Raw genomic sequence first — 24,208 nt, forward strand, 5'->3', positions numbered from 1 at the left:
ATATATATAATCTTTCCTATCAATTTCTAAGTGAGGAAGATTTACTGCCCCCTATTTACAAATGAGGAAACTGAGGTTCAGAATGGCACCTTGCCCAGGGTCACCCCTAGGAAGCAGCGGAGACAAGTTTCAAACCCAGATCAGCCTGAACGCAAGCCCCAAGCTGATTCCCCCAGAGCACCTGCCTCTTGAATATTAGAGAAAAATATTTGAAGTCAGATTAAGCTGGGGTTGAATCTCAATTCTGAGAAAACTGAAAGTAAGCATAGTAATACCTCTTCATGGGGCTGCTATGAGAATTAAATTAGATTCTTTATGTAAAGGAGCCAGTGCAGTGCTTATGATAAAGCCTGCTCTTTTTGGCCCAGCAATAGAGGTAAGTGTATGCATGTCTACCTCTTCCACGACATAATAAACCTTGAAGGCAGGAACAGTACCAGGCACCCTCCTGAGCGGCCAGCACATACTGGGTGCTCACTAACTGCTCGCTGCCTTGACTCAGCAGTCCTGCCCGGCTCTTCGCCCCCAGGCCTGGGGCAGGGTCCTCTAGTCACCAGGGTACGAAAGGCCATCCCATGGCTTGAGGCCAGCGGTCACTGTCGTGCCCTAGATGCCTGTCCCGGGCCAGCGCTCCTGGCCTGACGTAGCCAGGCGGAGCAGGGCACAGCCTGGTCCTGCCGTGCCACCAGCAGCTCTAGGACGGAGCAGAGGAGACGTGGAGGAGGTCCTACCTCACAGACTGGCAACCCTTCAGGGGAGAGAAAAAGAGCTTTTTCTGTCACTCAGGCGTGATATCGGGAGTAGAAACAGGGGTAGTATTGTGTCTTATTCCCAAGTCTTGTGCACTTTGGCCTAACCTTGTCACTACACAAACACGATGCTGTGGAGAAAACATTGGAGTCTGGACTCAGACGACTCGGGTCAGAAGACACTGGTTCTGACGCTTTCAGGAGCTGGCTTTTCCTCTCTGAGCCTCAGTCTCTTCATCTGTAGAATGTGGATAATGCCTGCCTTGCCTTCCTTGCAGGGCTCTTCTGAGGATCAAATGAAGTAAGAAAGCTCTTGGCACCATAAGATACTGTACAAACACTACAGTTCTTTAAAGGCCAGGCAGCTCCTTAGAGAAGAAAGACTTTGATCTCCCCCTCTCTAAGGCAGCCGGGATTTCTCTCCGTGCTGCGCCCCTTCAGAGTGCTTCTGTGTGATCCCCTGTCTGGGAAGGAGAGGGCTGGGAGGCGCAGGAGAGCCGGAGGAAGGCACTTAATGGAGGACCCAGAGGTTCTCGGCCCAAGTCCAGGCTCCCACCCCTGAACTGCCTGTGGCTCCCGGGGCCGATCCTTCCCCTCTGGGCCTCAATTTCCTCACCATTAAAGTGGTGAAAGTGCCGCCTACTTCACAGGAGGAATGAAGGGGAGAGTGTAGCAAGGGCACCTCACCAGCGCTTACTTGAATAGTAATCTGAAAACAGATTCCAAGCAATTTCACTAAATGCTATTGCTTTTATCAAAACACCATAACCTGGCCCATATCATTTATTCAATAATCACTTTTGAAGACTGCCAATCTCACTTTCGGATGGGTGTGGTAGTAGAAGAAAGAGGAAAAGATTATTGCTCTGGAGTGAAGGCTTTCTATGCTAGGTGTAGTATTTATTAGTTTAATATCATACTAGGCCACTGGTTTTTAATTTAATCTTTTACAAGCTACTAGAAAGATCTTATTTCTAAAAATGACCCTAGTAGGAGGGGTTGTCAAATCAAGATGAGAGAAATCCCTTCGACACTTTTAGTAGTTTCCCTGGCAAAGAACTTCTAGCGGCATGTATGGAAAATAAAAGCACAGAACTGGAAGGGATTTCTAGAGAGGAAGCTGCTGGCAGAATTTGAGCCCTTCCTGTACCCACGTGTTACTCCCTCACAGCTCTCCCCAAAGGGCTTTGCACGTAGTAAGCACCTGGGAGTGCTTGTTAGTGACCTTATAGAAGGAACTGTATACTTCAGAGGAAGGGAGGGGAGAGAGGAAATCCCTGAGCCCCGTGCTGTAATTAAGCAAGCACTGGATTTGAAACCAAGTCCTGCCTCCAAGTGTTTAATTCTGCATCAGCCCCCGAATAGCCCCCTTCTGTGTTGCCTCATCTTGTCTTCCCCCAAATCCTATGAAGTTAATTTCATTCTTATCTCCATGTACCTATGGTGATAATATAAAGGTTCAAAGAAATTAAGTAGCTTGTGTGTGCACACACACACACAGCAAGCAGCTGTCTGACTCCAAAGCCAGGTTTCCTTATTGCTCTGAGCTGTATCCCTTGGAAAAGTTACTTTTCCCAGAATCTGCTTCCTCATCCCGAAAAGGAAGTCAAGTGAGATAATCGCTAAAGTCCCTTTCAGATATACAGACTGATTTATTCAGGAATTGACAAAATCCAAATGGACAATTGTTTTTATGAATAAAGTTTTATTAGAACACAGCCACACACATTCACTTATGTATTGTTTACAAGTGACAGAAACCATATGGCCCACAAAGCCTAAAATATTTATTATCTGGCCCTTTTCAGAAAAAGTTTGTCAATCCCCCAGAATATGCTATTCGATAGATTTTAGTGGTGATAAACTGTACATGGCAGATAGAAAAGAATCTGGAGGGTCACACATCAACTGCAAACAGTGGAGGAGTAAGGTAGTGACTCTACATTTTACACTTTACACATTGGATTGTTTTTTAATTTACTTTTTACTAAGTTATAACTTACCACAACATGCACAACTCCTAAATGGATAGCCTGATGATGAATCCACCATCCTGAGCAAGATACAGAACATTTCTAGCAACCCAGAAAGCTCCCTCATGCTCCCTCCCAGTCAGTACACCCCTTTCAAAAGGTAACATCCATTCTGACCTCTGTCACCATTGATTTATTTGCCCTGTTTTTAAATTCATTTAAATGAATCATGCAGTATTATACTCTTAAGGGTCTGGAAAGGTTCTTTATTTTTAAAATACAACTTCATTGTTGACAAATCTGAGAAATACAAATAAGGAAACAAGAGATGATCACTTGTTCATTCATTCAAGTTATTTTATTGAGCATCTACTATGTATCAGATATTGCTCCATGCACTGGAGAGTAAGACATGAGATGGTCCCTACCCTTGTGGAGCTTGCTGTCTGTGGTATATTTAAGCCCTGGAAGAGTGGAACAACAAGGGACTGGGAAGACAGTCTCCTGTTGCTGTGATTAAAGGTGCAGGGAGGAAGAGCAGAGAAGGAATCTCATCCATGCTGCTAAGTTATAGGGGAAGTGAGTCCACAGAAACCACATTTGCTGTTCTGTGATATTACCAAGACGGTTCTCAGAAAACCTTTGTAGAGTGATAAGTCAACTTGAGTTTTAAATTATTTGATTGCAGGGACTGTATTTTTCCTAGAAAATCTTGGCATTCTATAGATTTTCAGTCAGAAATGATGATTCACAGTCATCATTTAAGTAGAAGAACCTAATATGGTCTCTTCAAATTCAGTTCCTCTTAAAAACAAGCTAAGAATATAAGAGCCCAAAGAAACCAGCTAACACACTTCTTTGCATCCCTTTGGTAATGCTTTTCTTCTTTCTAAACACGTGAGAACCTGCCGTGCTTCAGGAACCTGCACATAATAACTCAAAATCTTCACCAAAGCACAGCAGAGAGCTATTCTCATTTCCCACATAAGGACATAGGCTTAGAAAGATTGCATACCATGCCCAAGGTCACACAGCTGCTTAGGCAGATTTCAGGCCCAAAATCAGGTCTGCTTGACTCCAACGCCTGTCCCCTATTCTCTCCTTATTATTCCTCTCCCTCTACCTCTTAAAATTCCCTCTTTTAACTTCCCATCTCCCAAAGAAACAGAAGCTGGAGAACTTCCTTAGAGTAAGAATTTTCAACCTAAAGTGCTTCTTGAAGGCCCCACCCTCAGACCTTCCACTAATTTACTCCAGGGGCTCCAGGCAACTTTAACTGTCCTGTGCCTTATTTTCCCCATCTTAAAAATGGTGCAAGGTAGATCAGTCTATCACACAGTCCATTCTGTGTGAAGCATAAAGATTATTTCAACCATGTGTTTTCTTCTGTTTGGGGGAAGTTTAACTTTTAGATAAACTCATTTTTTATTAGGTAACTCATTTATGACACATGTCCTGAAGAGCCATCTGCTGGTCTACTTATACTTTTCTGTTTAAAATTTTCCTTAGGAAGGGATGGGTGTTGCATGTTCCCATATCCATAGGTGTGGTTATGTGGAGAATGCCCACAATGCACCAGGTAGCAAGTACAAGGCAGATCAGGGTAGAAGAGCTGCAAGAAGTTGCTGGATATGAATGGCCAGATTACCTGGAAGACAAACCTGGACACCCAGAGGAAATTTACCCTGTACTCTCTGTGAAACTCCCTATACAGTTACATGTTGTCTGGGGTTGGGGGAGGAATGGGTTTGCTGACACCTAAATTTTGGGAGATAAAGAGGCTTGGGAGTCAAAGTGGGTGCATGGCACTCACAACTACAAATCAAAGCTCTGTCGTTAAAAGGGAAACGATTGCTGCTTTTAAAATGGGATTTCCCACCTAACACAAACTGATCTTCATTACACTTGACTGCTTCTATCATGAGAGCAAGTGACAGAAAAAGAGATTGTTCTCCAGGGGCATTAACTCTGAACACTCCATTATCCTGGTTGAGGCGAGCTGGGAAGGCAGGGGAAGTTTTCCATTGGGCTGAACTGTAAGGGACAAGGGCCTGCCATATGTCAAAACAAACTAGAGACAATAAGGGGAAATGAAGGACCCTCTTCTCCAGGAGTTTATTAATGTCTTTCTCAGGAGGTGAGAGACTGAGATAGGAGCTCCATGCACACACCACACAGCTGGCCTTTATTTAAAAGAGACAGCACAACTGCATCTCGGGTTTCCACCTTCCCACACCTGGGAGATTGGATCCTAAAACCAGCAGATGAGAGCGGCTGGGCCCGCCCTTCTCTAGGCTGAGATTCCTCTCTCTCCCTGATCCAACCCCACCTTCCTCCTTATTATCTTTTCGTAGATAGGAAAAAGCAGAACTCAGAAATTTTGCAAATTTCCCAACCCCTCCAACCTCAGGGCTACCACTAGCTCTTTAAGGCTGGATCTTCGGCCTCTGAGAACCCTAATGAAGGGCTTTTACTACAGGGATCTGGGTTTTCTGCCTTCCAGACTGCTGCGTGAGCATGCTCTTATTAGACCAAGGCGTGTCCTAAGTGGGTTCCTTCAACGTGTACAACCCCCCCGCACTGGAGGCATCAGTATTATCTCCGTTTCACAGATTAAGAAACTCCTCAGGCCGGGAGAGGGCTAGGGAGTCCTCTGCCCTCGGCCCCAGGTGCTAGGGTCTGCGGGCGGTGCCTCCCAACAGACCCCATCCTGTGCCCTTCTGCAGCAGGACTCAGGCTGCCTTCCTTTCCCTCGCGTCCCGGCGAGATGTGGATGAAACTCCGACGGTGCTGAACGATGGCCCTTCCAGGCCTAGGCCGGGACGGGCAAAAACTTCCCGTCCGCGGCTTTGTGGGCGTCTGCTCAACCCGCGGTGCGCGCCTCCTGGCACCGCCGCGGAGCCTTGCGCTCGCAGAGCGCGGCCCCGGGCCCGGCCCCTGCGAACAAACCAGGAGTCAGTGGTTCCGGGAAAACGCGGCTGCAGCCGTGCGTCCAGCCGCGAGTCGAGCTGTGCGTTCTTTGCTAGGAAGGCGGCCCCACCGGCGCAGTTTCCCGCCCAGCAGAGGCGCACCGACAGGCCGGGTTTAAAGGCGACCGCTCCGCAGCGGCCCGCTGAGCGGTGCAGCCCCGCGGTGGCGGGAGCTCGGCCTCGGCTGCTGCCGCGGGCCGTAAATTAGTCAGCTCCTCCTGCAGGCGTCCTCCCGGGCCCCTTCCCCCTCACCTACGCTACCGGTGCAGGCAGTTCTGTAAATGCAAACCGCCCGGCAGGACCGTGAGCGTCCCAGGCCTGCGGAGCGGTGACCATGGTGGAAAAAAATGGGGTCCCTCGGATCCCCTGCTTCTCACTGGCCCCGTCTAACGACGCCTCACCCTCCCCGAGCCCATCCCCAAGCGGGCAGCTTCTCCTCCGCCCCGCGGGCTCTCTGGCTCACCGCGTGGACGGTTGGGACACCTAGGAAGGTCTCTACTCTTCGCGTCCTCCCCCATCTCTTTCCTCCAGGAGCACCCCAACTTTCTCCAGTTCTCACCTGAACCCTCGAAGCTCAGGGACTTCTCTTGGGACTAAGGCCGGACCCGCAGGCGCCGAAAAAGTCCCGGCGCCTTCCCTGCTAGGCTGCAAGCCGCTTGCTTCACAAGTCCAAAGGTCAGCTAAGTTTGGCAGATAAACAGAAGCAGTAAAGGGAGGTCTTCAGCCCCCCAGCGTGAGTACAATGGACCCTGGCAAGCCCCGCTCGGGCCCGGGGCTCGCGCGCTCCCCGTCTGCGCTCATTCTCTCGCTCTCTTTCGGTTTTCCCCCCTCCCCACTACCATTTGCATCTTGCCGAAAGCCGAGCCCTTCCCACTAATTTGCATATCTTATATGGCCTAATGGTGGCGATCATGGCAAGTTAGAAGTTTTCTGACTCCTCTCGGAGGAGACTCCAGGACCCAGGGAGTAACAGGTGTCTGGAGACTGAAGGGTGGGGGGGCTCTGGATTTGGGGTTCGCTTGTGAAACTCCCCTCCACCCTCCTCTCTGGCACCCACCCACCCCCTCACCCCCTTCTTTTCCCGTCCTTGGAAAATGGTGTCCAAGCTCACTTCTCTCCAGCAAGAACTCCTGAGCGCCCTGCTGAGCTCCGGGGTCACCAAGGAGGTGCTGGTTCAGGCCTTGGAGGAGTTGCTGCCGTCACCTGCCTTCGGGGTGAAGCTGGAGACGCTGCCCCTGTCCCCTGGGAGTGGGGCCGAGGCGGACACCAAGCCGGTCTTCCATACCCTCACCAACGGCCACGCCAAGGGCCGCCTGTCTGGGGACGAGGGCTCCGAAGACGGGGACGACTATGACACCCCTCCCATCCTCAAGGAACTGCAGGCTCTCAACACCGAGGAGGCGGCCGAGCAGCGGGCCGAAGTGGACCGGATGCTCAGGTAGGCGCCGAGCGAGGCGGGCGATGCGCGCCCAAGCCCCTAGGGCCCCGGGCCCTGCGCCTGAGCGACGCTGCGCGCGACCACTCTCGCCGGCCTGTTTCCCACAGGAGGAGACCCCCGGGGGGCGCCCCGCTTTCCTCCCGAGCCCTGGACCCGGCCCAGTCCTTTAGCAGGACGGTGCGAGGCTTCCCGAGACCCGAAAGACCCTCGCAGCGGGGCTGGGGCTCTGCCAGGGAGAACCGGAGCTGCGGAGCCCTGGGCCCGCAGGCTCGCCCACACCGCTGGGGGTGCGGCTGGGTGCTGAGAAGCGCCGGCCATTTCTCCAGGAGCAGAGGTGTCCTCACGGGCACCAAGTCCAGCACTTGCCCGGACATCGCCTCTGGGGTCTGGAAAGCCGCGGGTCGGCCTCGGCACATCTTCCTGGGGTTTCTTGCCAAGTTATGGGCGGCACCCGGGGCGGGGGTCTGAGAGGCGTCTTTTCTGGTGGGCACTCGCGGCTGCAGAGCCGGTGCAAGCGCCGGGGTTATCGGAAATCCTAAACGCGGGTTTAGATTTGCACAGGGGAATGTTTGCAGGTAAGGCCGGGCCCGACCCACGCCGGGCAAAAGAAACCAGGCATCTAAGCCTGCGGGGGCTAATTGTAGCCAAGACCCCGGCTCACAGTGCGTTTCGTCGCAATCAGAGAAGACGGTTCGGTTTCTCGCCGCCTACACCCCAGTGGTCCCCGGGGAGTTCAAGCAGGCTGGCAGTCTGTCCTCCTGTCCACAATCGCTTGCCGGGCCTCCGCGGCCGGCCTAGGGCTTTGACAGCTGGTTACTAATTATCCAAAGAGCCGAGCGATTCCCTTAGACTGCACTCGCTCCCGGCCACGCGGCCTTTAGGACTGAGCCCCTCGCGTGGGCTTAGTCGCCGCAGCGTCCCGGTTTCAAGGCCTGGGCCAGGACCCAAGTCGCCGCCCGGAAGGCGGCCTCCGCCGCACACCCGCAGCCGCAATTTGGAGTGGGCTATGACCTTGCATTTGAATTTGCGCTCTGGGGACCCGGCGGCTTGCTCTCTAACCTGGATAGTCAGATGTTTGGGGGGAGTTGGGGGAAGACTGGTTGGTTGGTTAATTGTTTTCAAAAGTACTTTTGCTGCTGGTGGCAGTTTGGGGTTTCCCCCTCGCCGTTCCCCAATGCGGCGGCTATTTCTCCCCGACCCGGGTTAAGGCGCTGGAAGGTGTGAGTCCCCGAGACCAAGGTCGGTCGGAAGAGGAGCCCCTGGCAGCGGCCGGGGCCCCCGCACGGCCTCCGTGGTCCTGACCAGGGCCGGGAGGACAAGCCTGGCTCCAGCCGCCTTCCACCCTGAGCCCGCCGGCCTAGGCCCTGCCGCCCAACCGCAGGCCCCGCTTTCTGGCTGGGAGCTCAGAGGAGCAGGGAAGCCCGAGGGCACCGAGGGCGCCCCTCTGCATTCAGCCCCGCGCCGGGCTGGACGTAGCAGAGACGTAACATAAACTGCAGCACGTGGAGTTGGGGTGTTATTAATTTATTTCTATAAATCATCAACAGAAAGATACACAAAGAGCCGTGATTAGGTTGAAAAGAGAGGCGGGTTATTCATTGGTGAAGTTGTAAACGCGGCTTAGAGGGGGAAGGAAGGTAAAACCCGGACGCGGGGCTGCTGGCCGCTCGCAGCGCCCAGGCTCGGGGCTACCCGGCGAGCGCAGTCGGGTCCCCGCACTGCACCCAGGCGCCGAGGCCCCACCGCCCGCGCGCCTCACCCGGGTTGTCCCAGCGCCCGAGCCGCTCTGCGGGGCCCGAGGGAGATGCAGGCTCGGCGCGGGGGCCTCGGACCTCAGCCCCCTTTCCTCCTCGACGTCCCCGGCTCCCGCCAGGCGGTGCGGGGGACACAGGGCAGGGAGGGAGTCGGAGGGCCCCGGGAGCCGTCCTGGGTTGGGGACGCAGAACAGATCCCGAGGCTCTTCTCCCTTTCCCAAGCGGGTGCTGCCTCCCTCCCCCGACCCCGGGAGCGGTCGGACTTTATTAAAGTAATTTTTCAAGAAATCGTTAGCGGTTCCCAGGTCACTGCACAGTCAGCTTCCGAGCGCCAGGCACTCCTGTTTTGCTCACCCCGTTGCCCTAAGGTGGGAAGAAAAAAAAAAGAAAAAGCCACTCTGTGGCGCGCCCTAGAAGAGAAAGGACAGCAGGGAAAGCTGGGCACTTCCCGGTCTCCCGCCCCGAGCGAGCCGCCTCCAGGGCTCGGGTGCCCACGGCGTTTGGAAAGTTGGCTGTTTCCAAAGAAGCCGGAGTTGAGGCTTCTCAACCAATGCGCTGCGAATGGTGGTGGGGCCGAGGGCTTTTCTGCTCGTGGGCAGGAAAGTCATTGTTTGAAAAGGAGCGTGCTGGGCGGACAGCGCGGGCGCCCGGGCCTGGCGTGTGACACCTGCGCTCGGAGCACAATGGCCCGCGCGCTTCTTGGGATCGGTGCCTCATCGCGGCTGAGAACCCCGGAAAGTGAACCGTGTTTTCGAATTCAAAAACGTAACCAGCTCTCCTGGCTTTTGCCGGTGAATACACGAGAATTCTGGGGTCCGAGAGCTATAAAGATATAACTACGCCAGCCATATTACCACCCCCCGACCCTAGTTCTTTCATTTGGGCTTAATTTGCTATAGTTTATAGGATTTTCGTGGGCTTTTTTTCCTTAAACCTACCCAGTTGTTGAGCTAATTCACCACTCTTTCCACAGAACTATTCGTACGTAACATTACACTATTTCGCAAGGCTTCTTAACCCCACAAAATTAACACAGGTAAAAAATTTTAAATCAAAACAAAAACAGAAAAAGAATCTGTTAAAGCAATATTAACTTTTTTAAATCTGAAAACTTTTACTAACTTTTGAAACTATTGTTCATATCTGTTGAGAGTGTTTTTCTATCCTAAAAATATCTGTGGAAATGTTTGTCAGAAATCACCTTTCAGGTTTAAATAAATACGTCCAAAATTTTTCTCTTTCTCAAGGTAAACTCCTCAAGTTTGAAATTGTAACACATTTTCTCATTTTATTTGTTCTTGTCAGTTCATCATGATGTGCTATTGGAAGTTCCTTTGTGAATACCTGAGAAATATGTTATTAATTTATATTTAGTTAATGTAAAAATTTTCACTCCTTACAAACTGAATCAAAGCTCCAGTGACAAAGGCTTACTAAAATAATCACAATTATTCGAATACTTACATAATATCCCAGGTTAATTAATAGATTTTTTATTCATTAAACAAAATTAAATTTTGTCAAATTATAGATGCCAATTTGAAATAAATTGGTTATGACATTGCAACATTGCATCTGTTTTGGCATTTGCTTAACATTTTTTATTGTTTTATCTGAAACTAATTTTCCCTTTGTTTTTTTTTTTTATGTTTTAGGCTAATTTAGACATCAACATACAGTAGAAGAATGTTCTTTTTTTCTTTCAAGTTTTTAAGTTAAATGTGTAGCTGCATTAAAGATATAGTATATGTGGGTGCTTTACTTCTTTAATAATTTTGTCCTGTATTGTGCATTCTCTTCATAATTTCTCATTTTAACCATCTTTCATTTTTTAATCATCTATTCAATAAGCAACAAAAAATATTGGCAAAGTTGAAAACATTTTAAATAAATGAATTTCAAAGGTTATTCCAAATCATACACTAATTCATTGCTCTAAAAAAGCTTTTTGTATACATATGTTCATGAGAAATTAAAAGTGTAACTAAATTCCTGTCCCAAGTTCAAAATAGATGAGAAATGTTGATTTCCAGATACTCTTACCCTATATGAGGAGAAATGTAAGAATACAGGAAAGCAAGACATTTGAGATTTATCACATTTATAAATTCAAATTGCTTGTCCTGACTGGATTTTATGGGAGAAGGAGGGCTATGGATAATATATTTTTTTAACTCCACCTGGCTTACCCTGAGGTGATTCCTCAGGTCCAGGGAAGAAGGTCATTGGATTTCTTACAACTTAAAAGCCCTCTGAATTATTTAATATGTGGCTAAGAAGTCTTCCTTGCTTCTCTAGAGGTGAACACATATGTTCCCCCCCAATTCATAGACAAGAGACGGAGGTACCCATTCAGAAGGAAATGAGGTGACTTGGGAAACCCATTGTAGGGTCAGCCCAGCCCAGAGCAAATGGCATCACCACTTGCCAGTGGGCCTCCTGCCTTTTAAATTTCTCACATTCCAAGAAAATGAAGGAAAACAAAATAAAATAAGAGATTTGCTTTCAGTTCAACGACAGAGCTATTGCTGGCAGTGTACCCCCATTCCTGAAGATGGGAAGTCATCTTCATCTTTTCCCTTCTAACTGCAGAAGGAAGGGATAGAGTGACCTGTACAGGAGCCTTCATCTCCTCTTCTACTGAGGTTCCTTTTTGGCCTTGTGCCCCTCCCAAGGTTGTAGCTTGGAGAGATGGAGAAAGAAGTGATCAGAGTTTTACAGAGAGTTTAAGTGACACCCCTAGGAAGGGGCTATATCTTCCCAGCCATCTCCTGCCAGGATCCTAACTATCTGCTTGTCTATCTAGTGAGGACCCCTGGAGGGCTGCCAAAATGATCAAGGGCTACATGCAGCAGCACAACATCCCCCAAAGGGAGGTGGTTGACGTCACGGGCCTCAACCAGTCGCATCTCTCCCAGCACCTCAACAAAGGCACCCCCATGAAGACCCAGAAGCGTGCAGCCCTGTACACCTGGTACGTCAGAAAGCAGCGGGAGATCCTCCGACGTAAGTGTTTTTACCTGCCTCTGCCTCAACTGGGAGTGCCCTTTGCCCTAACTCTGATCCCTGAGGGCTGCCTCAGTTTCGCCTTCAACAAGAAGGACGGTGTGAGCACTTGGTGAATGCGAGGAAGCTGGCAGGTAGATCTGGCTTTCGTGGTTGCTACACAATGGGACTAGCTCATATTTTCTTCTCTGACAGTCCTTAGCCACCCAGCCAGTTGCTTTGACAAACCTCAGACTGTGCAACATACCTTGAATTTTCCACATCCTTCTCTTTGAAACCAAGTAAGTAACAGAGTGATCCTGAAGATAGGCTAAGTTTATCCCCTTGATACATGACCAAAGGTCAGAGTTTCCAAAGAAGACATTTTGTAGTAGTCAATAATATTGATCATTACTGCTACTTTCCTTCCCTCTGAGTGTAAGAAATATACAAAGATGTATTCAGACCCTGAACCTGTTCTTTTGGGGGTGGAGTAGGGGCTTAAAATCCTGAAGGAATTTAAGGTACTTATTCACATTTACCAAGACTGGTAGAATTTGGGGACCTCAGCTGGTGCACCCATCTAATGAAGGAGCTGCTTCTGGCTAAGGAGGGGCACAGAAAAGATATCTGCATTTAGAATTCTGACAAATGGATTCCTGTCATTCTCACTCCCACCCCCAAATTTCCTTTCTGTCTCTAGATTTCTCCTGCCCAATAACATTGAGAGATTTTTGTTTTGAAGACTGTCAAGTGTGAACTGCATTTGAATGAGGAGAGCATGAATAACATTGTTTTTATTTTAGGAAAGTGTAGTTTCACTTTACGCTTTATTTCAATCCAATCCTTTTCCCAGGAAAATTTGTGTTGGTTTTTATTCTCCCTACACACTATTCGTGGGTTTGTCTGTCAAGATGTTAGTTTCCACCACTTTCTAGGTAGAGTTTTTTTCCTTCTCGCTTGATGGTCAGTTTTTAAATCACTCTTGTTTGCTGTTACATGCTGCTCTGAAGTGATTGTTTCAGTATTTATTGTCTCAGTGCCCGTGGGCTGGAAAAGCCTTCATGAAAGAAGGAAAGGTCTTATGCAATCATCTCATATGGTGGCTGTTTTCTCTGTTGTTGGAAGCAGTAAATGGATAGATCATAAGTAAGAATTAAAATGAGAGTTGTTTGCAGCCCAGGGAGGGAGGTCCCTTTTAAAATAAGGGTTGACCCACCATCCATGGTGGCTGCTCTGTAAGAATTTGTGTTCCTGACATGAAGTAACTCTTGGAAAGTCCAAGAAAATTCTCAGGAGTCAGGGATCTCAATGGCCAGAGACCCGTTGGGACCTGTCTGCACCCCAATCCAAACTTCGTTTAAAGGCATCTCCAGTCTGAGGCATTTCTCTATGCTCAAGGGAGAAGGAGGTAGGAAAGGCCATCTGGAATCTTCTAAAAAGACAAGTTCCAGAAAGTTTCTCAAGATGCTTGAGAAGGAACATTTTCCAAAAAACTAAGGCAGTCTTTGCAAGGTTGTTTGTTATTATTTTTAAATCACATAAGACATAAAGTTCAAGAAACACTCCTTCATTCCATGAATATTACATGAGCACATGTTATATTCCAAGCACTGTGCTAGGCCTTGGGATACAGAGCCTTTTTCTCCAAGGACTTACAATCTAATGGGAGATGAGATGTGTAAGTAAATCATGGAAACCACTTGCTAGGATTGACTATAGAGATATACACAAGGGGCAGAAGAGAAATTGCTAAACTGCCTGGAGACATCAGGGAGGCTTCCTAGAGGACGGGACATTTGAACTGAATCTTGAAGGAGGAATAGAAGACCCACAAGCATGGAATAAAAATTAGAAAGTAAGAGAAATAAAAAAGGAACACAAGTGAATGGAGTGGGAGGGCAGAAGGAGAAACACAGGGGGAGAAGGGAAAAAAGATATTACATGATTATAAATTTTCTTGAAAAACTAAAAATAATTTCATAGGCCTTTCTACAACACAGAATCTCCTTGTCCAAGCTGGCTCCCAAGCCTATTAAGAGGCAGCTGAAGCCAACTTCTCCAAGTTAATTTCTGTGGGCAATGAACATTTTCTCTGATTAACCTGAAAGGAAGTGGGAGGGCATTGGTGGTGGCTGCAAGGTATGTGGGCATCTAATTCCTCAAAAACTTGAGAGAGGCTGGGGCCAAGCCCTGAAGTCAGTAGAGTCTGGATGTTTCTGAGCACCTGCAGGCAAGTCAGCCTGATCCTGGCATGTGCTTCTGCCTCTTGCAAGGGCAGCCTAGAGCCAGAGGCAGCTCCACACCTTGGTGCAACTGTGAGTGCGTCTTATACCCACCATAGACAAAGCTTCAGAAGTTGATTTTGTTACCTCCACAGAAGTCAGCTTTGAGGTTTTTGTAGGTATTTTGTTTGGGTTTGTTTTTAGTGAGAGATGATACATAAGCTGGTGGTCAGGAGCTTTTGAGTTTGTGGGCTGGATTCACATCCCAGCTGCAGTCCCCAGTCCGTGAGGCCTTGGGCATGTTATGCCAGTCTGAACCTCAGTTTCTTAATCTGTAAAATGGTGATGACAATACTTATGACATGGAGAGGTTGAGAGAATTAGATGGAGATACATTTAAAGGAATTTGCACAATTCCAAGCCATAGAATGGCTCAATAAATGTTAACTGTTAACTTTTTTTTTTTTTAACTGTTATTATATCTGTTGACAGCAAATAAAAAATCCCAAACAGATGCCACCTTCTTGGGATTATCAACACTGGCTTTGGCCAGTGGTGGCTCCACAGTGCCACCCAAGGCCACAGGGAGAGAGACAAACTCCACTGAGCAGGAATCTTCTTTGTCGTCCTTTGATTGTTTCTAAAGTAACGGCACATACAGAACTGCTGTGAAGGCCAAATAATATGAAAGCACTTTGAAAAGTGTAACTTCCGTAGGAATTTCAGTAATAAACATCATCACCATTGTCATCATCACGACCCTGATTGTGGGAGATGTTCTAGAGAACTACTTAGTGCCCCAGTCCCATTATAAGGGGGGACACTGAGTGACCAGGGAATTAAGCAACTTGCCTGGGGCCCTACATTATCCCACTAAGTCAGTGACTTCCTACTAGTAAATCTGGCAACAATTCTCTCAGGTTATCGCAAGAAGTTGTTGGGCACCAATGAAAACAGAGCCCTAAGGAGGCCCAAGAATCATCTAAAGTAAGTGGGGCCCAAGTCAAAGTGCCATTGACAAGCTCAATCTGGGTGACTGCTCATTAACTTGGCCAATCAGCAACTGGTTAAAAAAGCCCAACACCACCTGCTGCTGGTATCCTAAGTTCAGACTGGTTAGGAGCCCGCTGCTTCCTTGTGATGGACCAAAATGGAAATGGATCCTTGGATAGGTACAGTAAATTCCCAGTTGCTGAGGTATGTAGACTGGAGGACCACTTGATAGGGGTGCTGTAGAGAATTCAGGCATTAAATAGTGACCTGATTTTTGAACCTTGAGGGTTTTGATCCAAAGCCAGCATGTACAATGATGGTACATCTAGACTTATGACCGCAGGGCTCAGCATGGCTGGAGATTGTGGCTTTCAAGACTCTCAGACCCACAAGAGTGAATCCAGGCCCCAAGGAAGGAAAATATCAAGGTCCAGAATAAAGTTAGGAAATGAAGCTGTTATGTATCCTTGCTCATCTGTAAAATGGATCTAATCACCCCTGATGAGCCCTGCTTCATGCAGATGTGAGGAAAAGGACAGCAAAGCTCTCTTCTGCAATAAGTAAATATTGACTCTCATTTAAACTATATGAGCTAAGGTCTGACCCCTGGGCTGAGCTGCTGTCTTTCATTCATTCAACAAAAATGCAAGGAGGGTTGTGATGTGCTTGGACCCTGGGACTTGGACAAACAGGGAGCATCACTCCATCTACATTTCTCTCTTTCCAGCTCATTAAACACCATTCCTAAAAAGGTCCTGTGTTTTTATAGTCTTTCACACTTGCCATCTTTCAAATTTGTGGGCAGAGCTGTAAGACCTTTCCCTCTTGGGCTGTCTCCCTCATAAATTGACCCCTGGACAACACACACACGCCACTACCACTACCACTACCACATCTGAAATTATTTGAGATCTGAAGAACGTCTTTTCTTTCTAATACAAAATTCCAGTTGTATTAATTCCAAAACAGCTATTCAAAAGGTTTTGGGTTTGGGTTTATTTATTTTTAAGAACCCAATGTTATAATGTAAATAGCCAGGATATGTGAAGCGGGGAGGGGGAGGCTGTTTAAAGTCTCTAAATATTTTGTCTAAGTGCAAATTGAACCTTTGAGCAATTTTCCCCTTGACGTGAGACTTGGTTTAGCTCATTACCTTGACGTCAAAATAAAATGATTCAGGATTTAGAGAGTTGCTTCATGTCTGAGGGCCAGTGAAGCAATGAAAAAATAAATTGTCCTTAACACAATGGTTTGGCTGTGTTCGAGGGCCTTTAAAGAAAGGAAAGGGTTGGCTTCGATGGAACAAACTGAGGTGGGCAGTGAGGGGCCTGTTGTGGGGCCTCCCCTCCGTAGTCCCACATGCAAAAATGGCAGGTTACAGAGCTTAGGGGAGAGGAATAAAGGTGTCTTTGTCCGTCTGTCTGTCTGTCTATCTGCGGAGGGAAGGCTACAGACCCTATCAAATCTACTCCTTTCTCTTTTCAGAATTCAACCAGACAGTCCAGAGTTCTGGAAATATGACAGACAAAAGCAGTCAGGATCAGCTGCTATTTCTCTTTCCAGAGTTCAGTCAACAGAGCCAGGGGCCTGGGCAGTCCGATGACGCCTGCTCTGAGCCCACCAACAAGAAGATGCGCCGCAACAGATTCAAATGGGGGCCCGCGTCCCAGCAAATCTTGTACCAGGCCTACGACCGACAAAAGAACCCCAGCAAGGAAGAGAGGGAGGCCTTAGTGGAGGAGTGCAACAGGTAACACCACCAGGAGCTCACCCGAGCCGGCGGGTGAGCACATGGGCCCTCGGTCCTGGCGTAGTGAGACCCTGGTCATCCTGCTAAGTGTGGCTAACCAGGGCTTCCCACGGTGCATTCCACAGAACCCTAATCGCAAGTCATTGAGTAAATAAGTTTGACAAACCCCGTATTCACACCTCCCCTTGGGGAGTCGTGACAGACATTAATGTAGTAAGGTCTCTGAGAAGTCCTGTTGTAAAGAAACTCACTTGTTTATTGATTTGGTTGTTAGCCGTGGACTCCTTTATCTGTGGAATACCTTTTTTTTTTTTTTGCTGGAAAAAATATTTAATGATTCTTTTTTAAAAAATAGATTTAAAAAAATTTTTTAAAAGATACATAGATTGTACAAAATATTACATTAAGAAATAGAAGAGGATCCCATATACTCCTACTCCCCCCCCCCCACTCCTCCCTCATCACCAACTCTTTCGTCGTGTGGCACATTCATTACATTTGATGAATACATTTTGGAGCACTGCTACACAGCATGGATTATAGTTTGCACTCTCTCCCAATTGGAATACCTCTTCACATTCCCATGGAACTAATTTTCTAGGGAAAATACTCTGGAGAATGCTGGCCTAAGAATAATATGATGCCAGTGAGATGAGAATCACATGTTTGACTTCCTACAGGTCAGGGCAAAACCATCCCTTAGCCCCAGAGTCCAGCCCTGGCCTCTGCCAACAGTCTTACACCCCTCAGTGCAAAAGGAAACTTGGCAGGAGTGTAAGAATTGGTTAGGTCTATTCCATCCACCCTGTCCACCCTGGCTCAATGGAGTTCTTTTTATATCTTAAGAACCACGTGTAATTTTAAAGAAAACTGTTAGAAATGCTTGGGATATCTTTTTGTTTCATTTCTTCTCTGTCTTCCCTGACCCTGCTACTGACTTTTTAAAAAGTCTGCTTTAGGCTCTGGCCAAGCCCCTGTGGGCTCCCCCCCGCCCTGCCCCCGGCTGGGTTGGATTTGGGGGTAGAAGGATGCAGCCAAGGAAATCAGCCCAGGAAGCAGAAAGGCAGAGGAATCAGCCTCATGAGCCACGGCGTCCTCACCTGTGTTTCTGTCCTCCCTGCTTGGGCGTGGGGTTTCATCAGCAGTGCAAAAACAGGAGGCCCAGAGCACCTCTGTGTGCCCTCCTTCACACTCTCATGGCCAGCCCTTTAAGGGAGATTCCTGGGGTGGAGTAAGGAACCTGACTTCCCTGACACATCTGTGTCGAAACCCTGAAAGACCAGCACTTCTCTCCGAGCACTTTGAGGGAGTGAGGCAGAACCCTGCCTTCTGTGGGGTAGGGAGAAGGGCAAGATGAAGAGGCGTCAAGAAGCCCAGTCTGGGTCTTCCCCTTAATTGCCTTGCCCTGCCTTGCTCTCTTTTCTCACCAGGAGCCATGCCAGGGGCCTAGGCCCCTGACTTCCAGGCCAGCCTATCTGGGAACACCCGTGTTCAGGCCCCACTTAAGCCATCTTCATGAGACAACTAGATGGATTGGTCTTTGATCAGGACAAGCTTTCTCCCAACCCCCTACTCTACCATTGGTCTCCCTTACTCCTACCAAGACCTCTATGATGTGTTTGGGGCAAGCATTGGCAGCCCCCCAGACCACCCAGCCATCTGTGCTCACCATCTCTCCTCTGTCCATTCCCAGGGCAGAATGTTTGCAGCGAGGCGTCTCCCCATCCAAAGCTCACGGCTTGGGCTCCAACCTGGTCACGGAGGTCCGTGTCTACAACTGGTTTGCAAACCGTAGGAAGGAGGAGGCATTCCGGCAGAAGCTGGCCATGGATGCCTATAGCTCCAACCAGACGCACAACCTGAACCCTCTGCTCTCCCACGGCTCCCCCCACCACCAGCCCAGCACTTCTCCTCCAAACAAGCTGTCAGGTGAGCAGGGTCTGGGACTCACTGTCTCAGCAACTGGACCATCCTGGTTCTCCCCTGTGGGTCTCAACTGGCCCAAGAATTTTCAGAGGAGCAGATGCTTTGGGATGATACAAGGGCTGGCCTTCCTGCCATTGCAAGACTATCCTCTTGAGAAAGGAATGTGACTTGAGTTGGGGAGACCTGAGTGCTGAGATTTCTTTCATCACAGTGTAAGGGGTAGCTGGGCCTCCAGGCAGCCCTTCTCTCTGTCCTCTGTTCCCTGTTCTTCTTCCTGTAAGTCTGCTGCCTCAGAGGGTCAGAACAGCCATCAGATTATCCACAAAGAAGGCTGCCAGGTCCCAACCACAGGTGGGGATGTGATGGGGCACCATCAGTCGCTGGGATGGAGAATGGTGCTCTGGCTGTCACCCTCCATCCCTGTCCCTGTTTCACCCACAGCACTCTAGCTGCAGCAGGAGAAACCCAGTGGTCTTTGAGGGTCCTTCTATGATCAGCCTCTGCTTGTTGGCTTCTGTGCTCCATCAGGGTCAGGGTGGTGTCGGCCACTTGAAATCTTGGCAGTGACAAATTGGCCAAAACCAGTTGAGCACCTACTGTTGTTCCTGTGTGCCAGACCCCAGCCTGGATCAGCATGGAGTCTGGGCTTGTTAGGATGAAATCCTACATCCTTGTGGTGGGAAAGCACCCCTAGAAGCTGAGCGCCATGTCAGGTACAGGCTTGGGTTCAACATTTCTCCTCCTGGAGCTTAACTCTGCCCAGGAAACTTGGCTTATCAGAATTGGTATGTTTACTGGTACCTAATTGGGGGACAAAGTGTGGCACAGTCTCCTTCCTGCTGCAGGGAAGGGCTTGCAAAAGAAAACCTGAGCACCATTTCTGACACCTGTTCCTTCCCTTGCCCTTCGGATGGGAGAGGCCTGACATCTAAGAGCTACTCCAAGGCTGGGTGCCAGTACTACCAGTGGCACAGCTCCTTCGAGCATTTGTTCCATGGCCGTGCCTTCCCATAGCATGGCCTTTCTGAGAGTCTCTGTCAGTTTAACACTGCCCAGCATGTAGCCTGGGCCAGGGCTGGAAGCATCTCTGGGTTCCCCTTTCACAGGAGGGGAGGTCTCAGCCACACAGGGAGGGAGTTTGAGTTACTCTTGAGAGGCAGGGAAGCCCCCAGGCAAATACAAGCCTGATGGCGGAGCACCTTAGCTCCTTTACAGACATTCATAGCTGGGTTCAGAGGGCAGATGGCGTGTGGCTGGCACTGGGCAGCACTCAGTGCTTGCTGCTGCTGCAGGGATCCGCAGAGCTGAAGCTGGGAGCCGCCACGGGGGGCGTGGCTGGGGCAAGGGGCATTATCGAGAAGACAATGGCCATTGTGCTGGGACCTGTGATCTCCACACCAAAGTCAGGGAGCCTGCGAGCCAAACAAAGGCCCAGCAGCTTTCTGACAAGCTGGGGTTGTGTGGAGGTCACCATAGGGTCGTTAGCTTAGGCTTTCTGGCTTCTATCAGGGGACAGAGTGAGTTAGAACTGGAGGGACAGGAGCAGGTGTTGGAAACAGAACTGGACGGGTGTGAAACACAGCCCGGACCTCCCTCCATCAGAGTTTGAGAAGAGCATGGCCCACGGGAAGGCGGATTCTCAGGGGCACTCCAGAAGTTTAGACCTTTGGAAAAGTTGTGGAGTTGTTAGAACTAGGAGAGACTTCAGAGAAGGAAACTGAGGCCCAGAAAGAGGTAATGATTTGCCAAAGTGATGAAGAGAAATGGCAGCAGACCAAGGATTAGAACTCAGGTCTGCCGAGTTCAATCCACACTTTCCCAGGGCACAAATAGGCAGCGGGAGCTTCCCAGGCATCCAGCTTGGTGAGAGGGATGAAAGACCCACAGCCCTTCCCTGTTGGGGCCCACAGTCTGGTATGGAAGACACCACGTCAGTGTGGACTCCCTGGAAGCTGCTGGGAAAACAGTTATCTTTGAGGATTTGTGGGTCTTTCTAGGGAAGGGAACAACAATTACAGGACACTGTGCATAGTTCAGGGGCTGCCTCCCCTCCACCTTGGCTTCATTAAGGTGTCCTGATCCCAGGTGTCTCTGGAATCCTGGCTCTAACCCACCAGGCTATAACTTTGGCTAATTCCCAAAGTCCAAGTTCCCATCTATAAAAGGGTGTGATACTCCTTACCCACAGAGTATATGTGAGGATTAAAGGAGAGAAGGTGCAAAAATTCCACAGGGCTAAGGTAGCAGCAGTGGAGAGACTGGCAGGCCACAGAAGTCCGTTTTCTTTTTAATTTTATGCCTTGGGGCATTATCCCTAAGAGGTGGTGGTGAGATGTGCCCTGGCCCTGGAAGCAGAGGTGGCCCCTGATCCCTGGGGAGCAAGGATGCTGGGATGGGTGCCTTGTGTCCCTCTCATGAGCCAAGTTGGGGCTCCTGGGCAATGCAGACCCACAGGCTGAGGCCCAGCAGCCAGGGAAGGCTTTTGTCTGCAGAACCTCGAAAGTGTGCTTCCCATCATCACATGCCTGTAGCCAAGGTAGGGTCTCCAACCAAGCCCAAAGCTTCCTGAATGCCGAATACAAAAAAGAAGTCAGTGGTGGCTGGGGAGATACCGACATCCAGAACCAGCCCAAGCAGTCTCCAGGGCCGAGCTGGGTGGGAACGAGGCCTGGGCCCCCCACCCCAGTCCCTCCCCTCTCCCCTCTCCTGAGCCAGGAGGGCAGGCGGCACCTTTGAGACCAGCCTTTCCCTGGAACATTTTCTCTAGCCAAGCCCCTCGCCTCCCAGCCACGCTTAACTCGCTGTGGCCCACTTGCCCATGATGACCACGGTGTGACCCTGGCCCTGGAATGTCCGGCACAATGGGGGTGGCAGGAGGAGCACTTTGCCTCTGTCAGCGGCTGATTGGTTACAAGGTGCCCTACAAACACACTGTCAGCAGAATCAGCTGTTTTCAGCGTTTCCCTCCTCAGCTTTACAATCCCGCACCAGCATGCAGCCAGGGGTTGTCATGGCGGCGTCTCCCTTATGCATGCTTAATTGACAATTAAGTTGGGGCTTTGAACCAGCCTGGCTGCCGCTCATGGGCCTTCATCTTTCCAGTGAGTGTCACAGGGGCACTCTTTGTTTGGTCTTCTTGGGGGCCTGGAGTTACTGTAGCAGGCTGCAGGCAGCCATTTATCTTCAGCCTGGAAGGCCTTTATCTGCCCCTCCCCACACACCTCCCATCCCAGCTCTGGCCAGCAGGAGCTGTCCCTAGTTATAGGCCCCGTGACAGCCCATTCTGAGGCCTTTGAGCAGGCCCGGAGTGATGGCCTTTACCTCCATTCTGGAGCTGAATCAAGAGAAAGGCCCCCAAAAGGTCAGAGGCCAGAGCTGCCGCCAGGAAGAGGACTGGTTGGAGACTGGTGCTCGTATTGATCCTCCAGGAGGAGGAAGTTGGCGCAGGGTGGAGGCTGGGCTAGCCTTGGCACAAGCCATGCTATCCGGTTGCATGATCGGAGGTGGTGGCCTTGCTCTCAGTGTCCTTTGCCTCAGTCTGCAGCAAACTCACCCGGACACCCGGCGGAAGGGAGGGAGGGCAGAAGGTCTTCATGTGCCTTCACGTCTCCCCCACACAGTGTCCTCACTCTTGCATTGCCTTTTGAGAAGGAGGTGGGGACTCCTTCTCATGGAAAGAAACTGAGGCACAGGGAAGAGACCTGGCCAGGGGAAACTTGGGATAGCCTGAACCACAGCCTTTTTACCTGGGGAGACATTTCTTTCTCTGTCTGCTGCTTCTCTCTCCCTCCAAACTCCTTCTCTCCCTCTCTAAGCACAATGGACTTGACTCCAGTGGGGTCAGATCAGAGTTTGAAAAGCAAAGCTCCTGCCTCCTGCCGCCCCCTACCCCACCCCCTTCACGCCTCCTCCCAAGTTGCCCACTGGAGCCTAATCCTCCGTCTTAGGAAAACAGACTCTGGACAGGGCACCTGAGTTGATCCTGTTGTTTTCCCTGATGCTGAAATCTGCAGGACCCACGGGCATCTCAAAAGTGCCTAGTGCCAAGGCTGTGGCTCAATGTTACTAATCCTAACTGCGAGTGTATCGTGTTATTTAACCCTCACAACATCCTGGTGAAGCAGAAACTACCTCTGTTAGCCCCATCTTACAGTCGAGGAAGGCGACTTGTGCTCAGGTTCATGTAGTTGGCAGGTGGCAGAGCACGGTTTTAAGCTGTTACTTTGTCTCCTTCTGCTCTACACAGGACAGCATAGGAGCCAACACACACAATCCCCCACTGTCCCTTCTGCTCCCCTCCCAGTGACAAAGGTGCTTTGGAAGAGCATAGCTAAGGAGATAGGGTAACGGTGGGGGTCTCTCAGACTGACTGGTTTACTGCTTCCTCCCCAACTGTTGTCCCTGACCAAGGTGACTTCTCCGTCCTGCCCAGGGAAGAAATCAAAGCCCCCTCTTTCACACCCCCATCCCCATCTGTGCAGGGATTTGAACTGCCCTTGCAATCTGTGCCGTCTGGAGCACTAAATGCCTTAACAACTTAATGGGGCTTCTGAGACAGAGCAGGCACCTCGGCTCACCTCTGGCTGGCCCGCCCCCTCCCTGGCCAGCAGACAACGGGAGAGGGTTTATGAGGGCAGTTGTAAAAATATTCATCTCAGCAGCAAAGGTCCCCATGGTAAATAAGCCCAACTGTCCCCAAGCAGCAGATTATTTCAGCTCAGAAGAGAAATAAATCGCACCTTGAAATGTCTGCTGTTTCTGGATCCGTCTTTAAAGTTGGAAGGGAACGTTTTGCTTCTCACCTGGGGTTCTGTGGTGGACAGAACTCTACAGTTCTTAGGGACTTTATCTGACTGCCATTTTATCTGTTGAATTTGAAGTTCATTTTATCTTGTGGGACCACCCCTTTGGCTGCCACTAGATTGGGTAAAACAATCAGGATATTAATGAGATTAAGAGAGCTAACTTTGGGAACATTCTGCTGTCAACCTTTGCCTGATAGCGGCCCCAACCCTGGTCTGCATACAAAGAAACCCCGGACAAGTAGGGCTGGGAGCAGCACAAAGGGGCTGAGCAGATACTGGAGCCCATATCACCGAGGCGGCCCTTTGGGCCAAGTCTAATCCCCCCTGAAGGATCCTGAGAGGATTCAAGGACTCCTTGCTGCTCCAGTCGATTCTAAGGGGGACTGAAGCTGCCTGTGAGCAACATAGCCTCGACCTGGGTGTGACAGGGTGATGGAGAGAAGTGCCCTTGGGATCTGTTCATTGAAGGTTTGGTGGGTAGTAAGAGGAACGTGGAGAGAATTAAGCACCAGAGCTGCAGAGCAAGGCAGAGAGCTGTGCAAGGGCTTGACGGGAAGCCACGAGATTTGGCCTTTATGCCTCTCCACTTTTCAAGGGGAGCACATGAAGAAGAAATATATATTTATACACTTATATATGTA

General features: G+C 49.7%; 1 protein-coding gene and 1 long non-coding RNA gene across 8 annotated transcripts in view; one reads left to right on the plus strand and one right to left on the minus strand.

Annotated features, from left to right (window-relative positions):
• Positions 1-2,967: 2,967 nt before the first annotated feature.
• Positions 2,968-6,383, minus strand: LOC101445047 (uncharacterized). The gene is made up of 2 exons (XR_189060.5): positions 6,251-6,383; positions 2,968-5,659 (listed from the first exon to the last, which is right to left on the minus strand). It is a non-coding gene; the product is annotated as an uncharacterized lncRNA (long non-coding RNA).
• A 249-nt stretch (positions 6,384-6,632) lies between these two features.
• HNF1B (HNF1 homeobox B) overlaps positions 6,633-24,208 on the plus strand; it is a 50,753-nt gene continuing 33,177 nt past the window's right edge. For 2 of the 7 annotated variants that reach the window (XM_023585064.3, XM_023585065.3), the window contains exons 1-4: positions 6,633-7,129; positions 11,690-11,889; positions 16,650-16,836; positions 18,530-18,765. In XM_023585064.3, the coding sequence (XP_023440832.1) occupies positions 6,786-7,129; positions 11,690-11,889; positions 16,650-16,836; positions 18,530-18,765 (967 nt within the window). In that variant the 5' untranslated portion in view covers positions 6,633-6,785. Of the gene's footprint in view, positions 7,130-11,689; positions 11,890-16,571; positions 16,837-18,529; positions 18,766-24,208 lie in introns of all 7 variants that reach the window. The other 5 variants (XM_004479995.5, XM_004479996.5, XM_071210520.1 and 2 more) reach the window with 4 other exon arrangements.

The sequence above is a fragment of the Dasypus novemcinctus genome, chromosome 21 (genome assembly GCF_030445035.2).
Source record: "Dasypus novemcinctus isolate mDasNov1 chromosome 21, mDasNov1.1.hap2, whole genome shotgun sequence".
NCBI classification, from domain to species: domain Eukaryota; kingdom Metazoa; phylum Chordata; class Mammalia; order Cingulata; family Dasypodidae; genus Dasypus; species Dasypus novemcinctus.